We start from the raw sequence: 12,775 nt of genomic DNA, 5'->3' as shown, positions 1-12,775 counted from the left end.
CTGTGAGTTTGAGTTGATCTATGACCACCCATTCCATGTCGTTGGGATGATGGTTTCTGGTGACATAGTGCTCTGTCAATTCTGTTGCATCTCTTTTGCAGCGAATGGTGCCCCTGTGCTCGCAGATGCGTGTGCCTACTCTTCGGGTTGTCATCCCAATATACCTCAGACCGCATGGGCATGTTATCATATAGATAACGTTCTTACTGTTGCAGTTGGTGATCTGCCTCAGTTCCCAGGGAGTTTGTAGGCCCAATTCTACCGCAAGGGTCTTCTTAGTGAACAGGCAAACACTGCAGTTGCCACAGCGGAAATATCCCCTTGGGGGTGGAAAGTCCCATAAGGTTCCTTGTCTGTTTATAACGGGATTGTCCCGTGGTCGAGTGTGGACAATCATGTCCCGGATACTCTTTGCCTTTTTAAAGGCATTCAGTGGCAGTTGGAAGGGTAGCCCTCCTGAGGTTAGAATTTTCCAATCCTCATTTATTATCTTTTTGATAGTGTCGGACGCAGGGTTAAATGTAGTTACACAAATTAAAGTATCTTCCTTATTGGTTCTGGTGGTGGGTTGTAATAATGTCTCTCTGTTGCTAAAGCGAGCACGTTTTTCAGCTCTCCTCAAGAGGTATGCAGGGTATCCTCTCGCTTGTAGTTTATCAGTGAGCTTTTTGGCATGTTTCTTAAAATCTGTGAGCTCTGTACATTTACGTCGCAGATGTAGGAATTGTCCTACTGGCAGGTTCTCTCTGAGGGAACGTGGGTGAAAACTGCGAAATTGCAGCACGTTATTCCTGTCAGTTGGTTTATAATATACCTCGGTTTTGAGGAGACCGTTCTTCTCAGTTATGAGAAGGTCGAGAAATGAGATGGCTCGGTCCCCCATGGTGGACGTGAATCTTAAGAAGGGATTCAGGGCGTTTAGCCATGTGACAAAAGTGGTGGCTTCTTCCTTCGAGCCTTTCCAGATGATGAAGATGTCATCAATATATCTTTCCCATATATTGATGTTATCAAAGAATGGATTGTCTTCTGTAGGCACCATTTCTTTTTTGAAGTGGTCCATTTATAAGCAGGCCAGACTGGGTGCAAAGGTGCTTCCCATTGAGGTGCCCTGTATCTGTAGATAAAAGTTTTTGTCAAATTCAAAAAAGTTTCTGGTCAATGCCAGATGAGCGAGGTCTAAGACAAATTCTTGAGGAGTGATGAAATTCCAGATGCTGTTACTCAGCAAACTGCTGATCACTTCTAGAGTTGCTTCCTGTGGAATGTTGCTATAGAGCCACTCAACATCGAGGGTCATCAGTTGTTCCCGGTCTTTGTCAAACTCTAGGTTGCTTAATACTACTAGGACGTCTTTAGTGTCTTTGAGGTAGGTTGGGATTCTTCTCACATATGGTTGGAGAAACCAATCGCAGAACTGTGACAGAGGTTCCAGGATGGAACCGATCCCTGACACTATCGGTCTCCCCAGAGGAGGATGCTTATTCTTGTGAATCTTTGGCAGAATGTGGACGTTGGGAGTTTTGGGATTAGTTTGGTTCAGAAAAGCTGCCTCATGTTTCGTTTTCCAGCCATTGTCTAGGCCCTTCCTCGTCAGAAAGGTTATTTCTTCCTTTATGTCTACTGTAGGGTCCTTAGACAGTTTCTTGTAGTGGTGATTGTTACCTAGTAAGCGTAAGCATTCTTCCTTATACATGACCATAGGCATTATTACTATGGCGCCTCCCTTGTCGGCTGGTTTCACAACAATCGAGGGGTTATTGCTCAAGTCATTGAGGGCTACTATTTCCTGCGTGCTGGTGTTGTGGAAAACCTCACTCTGATCTGCTTGCAGATTGTCTATTTTCCTGCTTACTGATTTCTCGAAGGGCAATACATCGGTGGCATTTGTTGGCACAAAGGGTTACATTTAGATTTTGGACGTAAACCTGTGTTCCTTTCCAGCCCGATGCTAGGTTCGGGATGGTGGAGGAAGAAGGTTTTCAGTCTTATCTTACGGAAGAACTCAGCCAACTCAATTCTTAGCTTGAAAATATCTAGCTTGGGTGTGGGGACGAAACCCAGGCTCTTCTCTAATGCTTGGAGCTCATGGTCTGTCAGTATTTTAGAGCTCAAGTTAATGACGGCAGTAGATCTATTGGTTACGTCTTGCTTGTGCTGGGAGTCTCGTTGTCTGTTTGCACCTCTCTTAGATTCCAGCTCACTCCCTTTTTCCTTCCCCTTCCTCGCCCCGGGCCTCTCCCCAAAAAAGGAACATTAGGGTAAGCCCAGGTGGCCGGTGGTAGAGGATATATTGGGGGTTGAAATTGGTTGGGTGGCCCATAGGGAGATGGGCAAGCCCAAGGTGGCATATTATGTGAGGGGGCCGCCGGGGGACCTGCATAGGGGAGAGGCCAATTATTCCTCGGATTACCCCTTCGGCCACGTCTTGGGCGTGAGGACTGTGTGCGGTCATTATCGGAGTCAGAGCTAGAATATCCCCCGGAGGACATGTCAGAGAGTAGAGGGGGCTTAGCCACGTAGTCCTCCTTACAGTGTGGGTGTACCTTCTCCAATGAGAACCTCTCTAGGTCTTTCTGAAATTTTGTAATTTTGCGTTGGGTGAGATAGTCTTTAAATTCATTGATTGTTTTATTTGTCTCGTCTAGTTTCTTTTTGAATGCAGTGGTTGTCAAACCGGTTTTCAGATTGCTTTCAGCTGTCTAAATCTGTATCATCAAGGTATCTGATAACCTGGAGGCTGTTTTAATGATCAGGGTCAGCCACTCTTGTGTGCACTTCCAGGCTATCAGTGACCAATCCTTTCTGAACGCCCTATCTTCAAGGAAGATGCGTGGTTACGAGTAATCCATTAGGAGCTGCGTTATTGCGTAGGTACTCCGTTAGAACGGCCCGTGCAGTATGGTTTTAATTTGTGTTCTTTTGAGTTCAATGAGTGTGTCCCAGTCGCCCAGTTGGGCTATTGTCTTTGTCAGTGAGAAATCCCCTAACAGTGAGGGCGCTTACTGCCCTTAAGGTAATTCCTACTGAGCTTACCAGTCTGCCCATCTAGTAACTCCGTTGGGCATTTCCCAGTGCCTTACATTCTGCTCTTCTGAAATCTTCCTTGTCTTTGTCTTTGTTTGTTTAATCCCCCCTTAGAGTGTGACTACACTCCCCCAGCATTACCCAGACCAGAGGCTAGTCACCTTTTCTCCTGAGGTAAGTCACCACTGCATGTGAGTGTGTGTGTGTGTTTCTATTTCAGCGCTGTTTTTACCACCTTGTGTGCTGTGTTTTGTGCTGTGGTTTGTAACACTATTTCACCATATTTATTGTAACTTCCAGTTTATTAATTTCTTCTATAGACCTACCCTAGTATGAACAATCTGTTCAGGTAGGCCATTTACCTTTTTCCTTTCACTCAGCGAGCATGCCTAATAGCAGCCATGTTTAGGGGATCCTAGACCCTGACGAATGCCCATGACCTTCCAGCACACAGAGAGGGCAGAAACATGTTGGTCCCTGTTTTTTAGACTCTATGAGACATTAGCACTCAATTGAGTCCCAATCCCTTTTTAGACTTACCTGCATGCACCTTTATTAAAGTACCCAACCAATCGGGATAGGTGACATGTATGGTAATTTTATTCTTACCTCATCTGGATCTCTGATAATTATCCAGTAAGATTTATTTCAGCACTCGCTCTGTCGTTCTTTTAATAACGAGGTTGAGTCCGCCCAGGTAGTAATATCTTACCTGGGTGGGGCTAGGTGGTAAAATGATGAAGCATGACACTATTATGTGTGTGAGACCATCTAGTCCGTAAAAGTAACTCCCTCTTGTAAGACACAGCCATCTCCATAGACACTCTCTACACACACCTCCCCTTAGAACTAACCTACACCTAATCAGCATTATTAGCTGAGGGTGCACTAATCCAGCTTCACCCTTATCTCTGACCACCCCACACTTCCAGTGGTTTATATTTAGGGAGATGTGCCATAGCCTGTCCTCAATAAAACCATATTGTTTGGATTTGTTCTCTCCCACTGCCACTATCATCTTTTGCTACCCCTGCCCCTTTCTAAAATGGAGCATTCCAACAGTTTAGAATGTTCTGCTTGATGATTTTTCTTCTCTGTGAGAGCCAGGAGACAGTTAGAATAAACAAAATGTACCTCACTCCTTGGGCGTGTGCATGATCACTCCATATATCACTGCAGGTGGTATTTTCAAAACTGTGGTTGAATAAAATGCCCATTATTCTGATTTGTTGACTGGCAGTAACAAAACAAACGTATACAAAAAAGATGTGGTTTCATGTCTGTTTATTGTGTGAAGACGTTTCATTTTCAAGCAATCTGATGTGCTAAAGTTTATATATATATTTGTATATATATATGTGTGTGTTTGTATATATATATATATATATATACACACACACGTTGGTGGCAATACAGAGTCTACTACATGATATGCACACTAGAATTATAAATGTCTGCAACTGCTCATTATTATTAAGATGTAAATTCCTATTGGGCTTCTACCTTCTTTCATGACGAATACAATGGTCTGAGGAATAATCCTGATTTGGGGCTTCTATTTTGACATTCAGATAAAACATATTTAAGTTACTTGCAATAAGTATATACATCAACATAGAAAATGATGACATTCAATAAAACATTTCAAGTTGAGAGAAGATGTATTTCACGTCCGATGGCCTTCCTAGGATTTTCTACAAAAATATAAGTGCCAACGAAACAAGATTTACTTTAGTTAAATGCGGTCAGAGGTTTGGATCCATTTGAATAAACAGCTGAAGAGCAAAAGAGAGAGTGAAAATATTTAGTAGCAGCCTGGAACAAATATAGATAAGTACAGCAGAGTACAGCCTTCCAACAGTTAGCAGTTTGAGAACAACCCTTACAACTCAGTATGGTGGAGTGGAATGGCGTTTGCGTAAATGAGAGATCAATATGAATCTCCACATTCCAGGTTCATGATCCTTCTTAGAAGCTAGCAGCATTCTTAACCAACTTTCAATGCTTCAGTCCACATTGAGGGTCCCTTGGAAACAAAACAATTCCTACCTTAAAAGAAAAAAAAAACATTTCAGCAAAAAAGCTCACATACAGAATGTGACAGAAGTCAAAGGTGCTGAGTACACCTCCATATGAATGAGTGCTAGGTTAAAACAAGCATCATGGAAGTTAATGTTGACAGGGTGGAGTGTGGTTGCCTACATTGTTTCCTATCATCAGAAAAGGGGATACATACCTTGAAAGACCCTGAAGATGGTCTGATTCAGTGGATTGGGCTTGAGGGCCTTTGTAGAGTAGCCCTTAGTTTATCATATCGACGGGACATGTGGACTTATGATGCTTTCCTGCCAAAAAGATACTCACAGAAGCCATATGCAGTCTAGGAACACAGATGAGATTTTTTGGGTCTGTCAAGCTATTGCAGAATGTAAGAACGTGCCTCGCATACAAAAGATGTAACAACTTCCTAGACGTATGGGTTTGAAACCTGACGTATAGTTGATGAAAATATCTGAAATGTACTTCGGTCCAAAGAAATATGGAATTCCGAGACCACAGTATATCTAGGTGAAACATTGTAAGCTTCAGAAGCATACAGAGCCTATTGGTAAAAACTTTAGTTACCAACAACGATATCTTCAAATTTCAAAAGATAACAATGTGAAGCCAGTCATCTTAATCAAAGTCACAAAAATGCCTAAGAGAGTACAGAGATCCTTTAATAGACAACAGCTCTTGCACGAACCAAGTTTGATCTTCGAGCAAGTCAGGTACACATTCATTTCTAGTACAGAATAACTCAGGTAAAGAAGAGGTAGTTGCTGGTTCCAAGTGCTGAGTAGCAACCACAAAGCTGCCTCTTAGTCATTAGAATTCTAAATGGACAGCTTTTTGGTGTATAAAAGCTGGCTCTTCAGAAACTGCAGAGGAGATTGTAATAGTTTGCCTTACTAATGTCTAGGAACCTTTGTAATCTAATCCTGCCAGAATAAGAGACCAGTGGTCAATGGTGCTTCCTCATTCCAAGCGCATGATACTGCTACTGAAAACTGTCTGCTGTCAAATAGGTTTTCTTGAGTGTGTCTAGCATAAGAGTATCTGCTATGACAGTAAGGGCCTTAGCCATAACGCCTCTGTTGATAGTGGACTCTATTTCTAACATTTAGCATGGATTCAGGAGACAATCAGGTACTCAGTCCTCTAAAACCATATTGTCTTGTGTTCCTGGTTCAGAAATAATGTATCCTGTGGGATTATATCTGGAGGAAGAAAAACTAGGCCTTGAATAAATGGAGACCAATATGAAGAGGTTCTCGAGTCTAGGGGTGTGAACCATATACTGACTGCTTTAGTGTGGAATGACCAGAGATACATAGCCAGGTGCAACAGTTTGCATATGCTTCTAAACCTGGAATGAGGACTAAAGGAATTTACATGAGGGGACTGCCTCCAGCCTTGATTGCCGACTTTTATACACAAGAGTGGTGGGTGCTCAGTATAGCTAAACATTACATAATTGGCCACCGACATAGGTGCTCTGTGTCTTTGACTGGACATACGTAGTGGACTTGCTCCCACGCTTTGGAACTCAAACAGATTCCTGACTGCCATAAGGAAGTATGTGCAAAGGATCCAAAATTCTTCTCTTCTGTCCAGAACTTGCATTAGTTTCTGAGCATGGAATCATAAAAAACGCTGCAGTTGTCTGCCAACGGAGAGCATAGTGTCTGAAATCCTTAGAATATAATGTGAAATTACAGTGAGGATACTGACTTTGTTGTGCAGAAAACATTAGTACAGAACGTCTTGTAATATAGTTGCGGACTTAAATCAGGACTGGTTTCTGATTATGACCACAGAGGATAAGAACAAATGGTTTGTTTTGGGGACAAATAGTCCAGTTTTTCTAGTGAGGGATGCATCTTTCATATTTGCTGCTTCTTGAAGCAAGTATCAAATAACTACTGGCATATTTTCCTATATACTCTCATCTTGTTTGGCCAGAGCTGTGCCTAAATTAATCTGGCTAATGTCAAGTTGTTTATTCCAATGAACCCTCTTGTTGGCATTCTTCACTAAAGTTTAACCCTGAGGGCCGAGGCCATCAGATGCAAAGATGATGAGTTGAATAACCTCCCAACTCGATCCCAGACTATTGTAGCCTCGGTAGTACAATAAGACAAGAGGCCTAGAATTTCATCATGAAGCATTGAAAATTTGAGTGAAAGCAAAACAGCACTGTTGGAAATTAACAAGGTTAACTGCAAACTGTCTGGGACAAAAGCACCATTGCCATTTCCATTGCCTGTTTCAGAAAGGTGATTTTTGACTGCAGGCAAATTGTAGCCATCTCCTTACATGGTGAAGATCATCCCCTTAATAATGTCCCTCAAAATGAAGGACATATAAGGTGATGAACTGCATTGTTAATCTAAAAGCTGAAGGATGTACTGGCTGGGAAGCCTCCGAAGGCTAAAAGACAATGTGGGGGGCTGCATGTTTTAACAACCTCTTCTCCACTGGTGAGGTACTGAGCATTGCCACTCTCATGGCTTTCATAATCAGCCAGGTGAAGCAGCACCACAATATCCCGGTTGTAAAGCGATGAGGAGGTGTGCATAGGTGGGAAAGAAGGAGTATTTTGATAGTAAGCAAGTCCTGTGAGCTCAAGAATAATCATTTAAATGGACCAGAACATGGGAGTGAGAGAGGTCTGCTGATTCCATCTGGGTGAACTATGATAAGTACAGGGTGCAACCTCTGAAGGAGGGCAATACTTGAAAGAAAAACTACTATCAATGCCGGTGGTTCAGGGCCTACTGAAACATAACTGAGAACATGTATATCTACTAACTCAGCGCTGTCTGTCTGGGGTTACTTTTCCTCAGATGGGTAAAGAGCAAGGAGCTTCAGAGGCACAAAGTACGAGGTAAGATACCTCAGTACCCCCAACCACCATCTACATTTCTCTCCTTTTCTTCTGACCTTTGAAGGATAAGGAAATAATTTGAGAGGTGTTTACGTAGGAACAAAATGCAGCAGAGTTGTATCACGAGCCCCACAAAAGGATATCACCCACAACCAGTGGGCATTCCTCTGCTTTAGAGCCACAGTCCTGTTGCCTTCCCTTGTAATGAGACACCGACGCTCTTGGGGCTAATAAAATGAATTCCTCACAACACCATTTGCACTGGATCACTGAGGATTTCAAATAGGAATTAAATGGCTACACAGTCTACAGTCCTTGGCTGGAGAACCTGGCACTGAACATTCAGAAAAATCAGAACCATCTCCCACCCAGGTAGATAGGGGAGTTACCCTAATAATGGTGATTAGCCCACAGCATCTTGGTCATGCCCTAATAGGGTGAACGTCAGAGTTCATCAACAAAATATCCCAAGCTTTATGCATTAAACTGTCCTCGCTATACAGTTATAAAGTCAGTAATGAGGTTATTACTTCTTGTTCAGGGTCTCAAGCATCCCTATATAGCACATCTAAATGTATCCCTCACTCACTGAAGGGATTAATACGGAAACAGTTAGTAATCTGTGGGCAGCACTTACTGGATAACACTGGATGCCAACACCAAAACAAATGGACAGGAGAGTTCTAAACATCAAGCCGAATCCTAATGGCATAGAATGGGCCAAGGAAAGCCGTCAAGCAAAACAACTGCAGAGAAAATATTCCTTGCAACAATAAAACAGACAGAGAGTAAGGCTGAAAAAAAGGACATTTTTCAGCTGTGACCAGGTAGTAAGGAACAAAGAAGACTCAACGCCAAAACACAATCTAGGTACCCCAAGGGAGGCACACTTTTCATCTGCCTCGTTGTGTGTGTTCAAAGTTGTTAAGGCACAAATTCCTTTTCGTTCTGGTCCCTATCTGAGTGGCAGCGGTCCTCTAGATTTTGGCACAGAAGAGGATGGAAAGTTAGCATCAGCCCTTAACCTGCAAGTGATGCCTTTCGACCCCAAAATAAGTGTATGAAATGCATGTCTTCTGAAGTCACTCTCTCAAAAAACAAAGTTATGAATCGAGATTAAAAATGATAGCAGTCCGTGTGGTGCAGGGTTATTGTGCACCCACCCAGATATAGCAAACTCCACCACCTTCCTGCTTAGAACAGTGTTCAATAAATAATGTTAATAATTAAAAAAGCATCATGAATACAGTTAGCATTCTCAGACGGAATACTAATCTAACACTCGTGGTAAACCAACAAACCTTCCCAGTAAATGAACGTGGTTCAGTGCGGAGATGACTCTATGCTATGTTTAAAAAGAATCGCTAACAGTAAGGCAACTGAAATTACTAAAGTAAAAATAGAAAAAAGTGCAGTAGTGTGCTGGGCCTGTGTTTAATTTTTAAAAAAAAACACGCCCCCGTGGAGCAAACGTGTACGCATTAGTTTTCGATTTATTTGTAAACCAGATTGCCACTAAATATAGTAATTTACACCTAACTGATGAATATGAAGCACGTAACTCTTGTCAGCACCGCATACAATCTTTAACAGTGTTTACCTCGCTACATAGTGGTGTGCCTATAAGAAAATGCGTTGTTATGATAAATCTAAAGCATGAAAATGCTGTCTGCAAAAATACTTTGAGAGGCATTTATCGGTGTACATTGATATAACACAGTACACTCAAAAAATCCTTCTCAGCAATCCAGTGTATTCATGTAATAACTGCACTATGAATAGGATTGTGCAAATTTGAAGGGGCAGGGTGCCTGCGTTTGAAGTACATTCCCTTATCTGAAAGAGATTGTTCCTATCTGCACAAGGACCAGGTAAAAGTTATAACATCTTATTGCACGAAACATAATTAAATACGTGGCAGTAGCTGCCTGCCAGAGCAAAGCCACAGGCTCTCTCCAGTGGTTATGGCAGTGCACAAACAAGCTAGGCATAACAAGGATGGTGGTGTGGTGCCCAGAGACGCCTGAACAAGGCCATGATCCCTTTACTAATACAGACTAACTTTAATTTCAAATCTGCTCTAATTACACATTTACAGTGTCCGATTGACCGAATAGTATTTGTTCTTCAGTGCATCATTTTTACTATAAAAACAAACTTTCAAAAAGTTTAGAATGTGAAGTTCCTTTACACCAAATGTAGTGTCCAAGCCTTTCCCACTCTCTTCAGTCAGTAAAATATTCAAGTTAGTTACAATGTACCAGTAACATATTTACATACATATACAAAGTTTACACCATCTCCCGTGAGGCACAGAATTGATTTGTCAAATACAAGGGGAAGAGGCTATAAGAGTCAGATGGAAGGCGAAGGAAGGGAGCAAGAGTCCTGCAAGACTAATCATGGAACAGGTGGTAAGCTAGTTTGTTTGGGTAGCTTTGCACCCATAAGTATTTCTGAAGTAAGTGTAGCAGGACCTTTCATTTGCATGCTGGACCCCACCATAGTGGGAAAACTGCGATTCCGACGGATGCCCGTGTTCAACTGAAGTCCTCCAATGGCATGTGTTACAACTGGGCAAGGAAGGGCCAGTCCTTCCTGAGCCAGGCCTGTGGGCACAAGTGTCTTCACTGGCCCAGGTATCCCACAGAGCATAGGCCCTTGCCTACTCACGATTGCATTAGCTTGTGCTGGTCCAGAAACTTTGGCGATTCCAAACTTCTTTACTTTGTCCACCAGATTAAGGTTGGAGACAGACACATCTGTCTGGCACTCGCTGCTACAGATGTTCTTTTTCTCTCTCACCTCTTTCAAAATAGAGCTGGCAGGTTTTGAGGCCAGGAAGTTGTCATAAGGTGGGCTGGTGCAACTGAATTCAGGAGGAGAAGAACTCGGGGTCTGCATAGGTGAGTTTGGGGGGGTGGAGGGAATAATAGCCATCTTGGGAGCATACGGATTGAGGATTGCTCCTTTGTTAGCACGGTCCCAGCTCTTTGGATCATACACTGCTGCGGATATTCCTCGTTCTTTGAGCAGCCGCACCAGCCCCAAGGATGTGCTCATAGTAGTTGTTGACTCTCGGAGATTGGTGAAGGATTCAGCCAAACTTAGTCTTCGAGGCGTGCAAGGTGTTGCTGCTGGAGTCGATTTCAGATTGGTAAAGTTGCCACAAGCAGGAGTCGGTGCAGAGTTAAGACTGCAAACAAAGCAAAGGTTTGAGTGGATCAGTATTAGCATTTCAAACTTAATGGAGACAAACAAATCTCTAAATTCTTAAATAAATTAAAAAAGCGTGCTATTCTTTTTTTTTTTTTTTTTTTTTAAAGCGGACAGTTGTTATGCTGCTTCTTGTTCCCTTCAAACCATGAGCCCGGTGTTGTACAATATCAGACCCTTCACTACCCATTTGCACCCTTCGAAGTACATCTTCTCTATGCTCTACGCAGAGGAGGTTATTATAATTAAAAGTTAACATTGTTGCTCATGTGTACCAACAAAGCATCCTCTCAAGGTAATGAAGCCTATGTGCCTGCTATACAAGATTTATAGATTTAACTCAAATGCAGAAAAGCGTTTAGTTTTTCACATCCCACCCTTTGCAAGCAGATGTTCAGTCATCAAATTTGACCGAGAATAAAGTTAGAAGTGTCCGGGTCCAAACCAACTTTGCAACTTCTGTCCAATATTTCAGCTCCAGTACCAAGGCAAAGTGGTGGGGAAGGCATCAACAAACAACTCTTAACCCAAATCAAGACCCACCACCTACTGGACAACAACCAACCTGGGTCCCAAAATAACTACAGCACCGAAACAGTACTCACTGAAGCCACTGACATTAGGATTATCCTAGACGATGGAGATACAGCAGCCCTCATCCTACTTGACCTATCCCCAGCCTTCAACATCATCTCCCATTACACTCCAATTAGAAGACTCCAAAACATGGTCACCCAAGGACCCACACTCCACTGGATCAGCTCCTTCATCACGAGAAAAACTCATGAGTTAATATAGGCCACCTTTCACAACTGAAGCCAAGTAACTGATCTGCAGAGTCCCCGAGGGATCTTCCCTCAGCCCCACTCTGTTCAATATCTACATGACTCTGCTAGCCAACATCATTATCTGATTTTAAGGCATCTCCATCTCATATGCCAAATACACCCAACTCATTGTCTCCCTGACAGACAAGACTACCACCTCCAGAATCAACATCACTAACTGCATGACCATGGTAGCAACAGGATGAGAACAAACTGCCTGAAGCGCAAATCCGATAAGTTGGACATTCTGTTCTTCGGTAACAAGTCTTGCCCCTGGGACTCCATCTGGTGGCCGTCAGAGCTAGGGTAAACACCAACACCCACTAACCATGCTGAAAATGGCGCAAGTCAACGTAGTGAGCACCTCTTGCTTCCACATTCTATTCATATTAAGTAAGATCTTCAAGTGGCTGCCACAGAACAGCAGAAGGACAGTCACTCAAGCACTCATCACAAGCAGGCGAGACTACGGCAATGAACTCTATGCCGGACCATACCATTCAGAAAGCCATTGCAAGACTCATACTAGAACTCCTATGCCACAACCACATCGCACCGCAATTCAAGGAAATCCAATGACTCCCCATTCACAAATGCAGCCAATTCAAACTACTCACTCACACGCACAAAGCCCTATGCACCATTGGACAAACATATCTTAACAACCTCATACACGTTCACCAGCCAGCCAGACATCTACACTCTACCTCACTCATGCCCCCATAAAATCCCCAATTCACACAAAAAAATAAACAGCTCTTTCAATAACTCTGCA

At 42.8% G+C, this 12,775-nt stretch overlaps 1 protein-coding gene across 11 annotated transcripts in view; it reads right to left on the bottom strand.

The window, feature by feature from the left end:
- Nucleotides 1-4,300: 4,300 nt before the first annotated feature.
- Nucleotides 4,301-12,775, bottom strand: part of TRAK1 (trafficking kinesin protein 1) — a 269,898-nt gene continuing 261,423 nt past the window's right edge. For all 11 annotated transcript variants that reach the window (XM_069211499.1, XM_069211490.1, XM_069211489.1 and 8 more), the window contains one exon: nucleotides 4,301-11,153. In XM_069211499.1, the coding sequence (XP_069067600.1) occupies nucleotides 10,358-11,153 (796 nt within the window). In that variant the 3' untranslated portion in view covers nucleotides 4,301-10,357. The remainder of the gene's footprint in view (nucleotides 11,154-12,775) is intronic.

The sequence above is a fragment of the Pleurodeles waltl genome, chromosome 10 (assembly GCF_031143425.1).
Source record: "Pleurodeles waltl isolate 20211129_DDA chromosome 10, aPleWal1.hap1.20221129, whole genome shotgun sequence".
Lineage (NCBI taxonomy): Eukaryota > Metazoa > Chordata > Amphibia > Caudata > Salamandridae > Pleurodeles > Pleurodeles waltl.
Note: the sequence above shows the minus strand (reverse complement) of the source record. Positions and strands in the feature narration are given on the sequence as shown.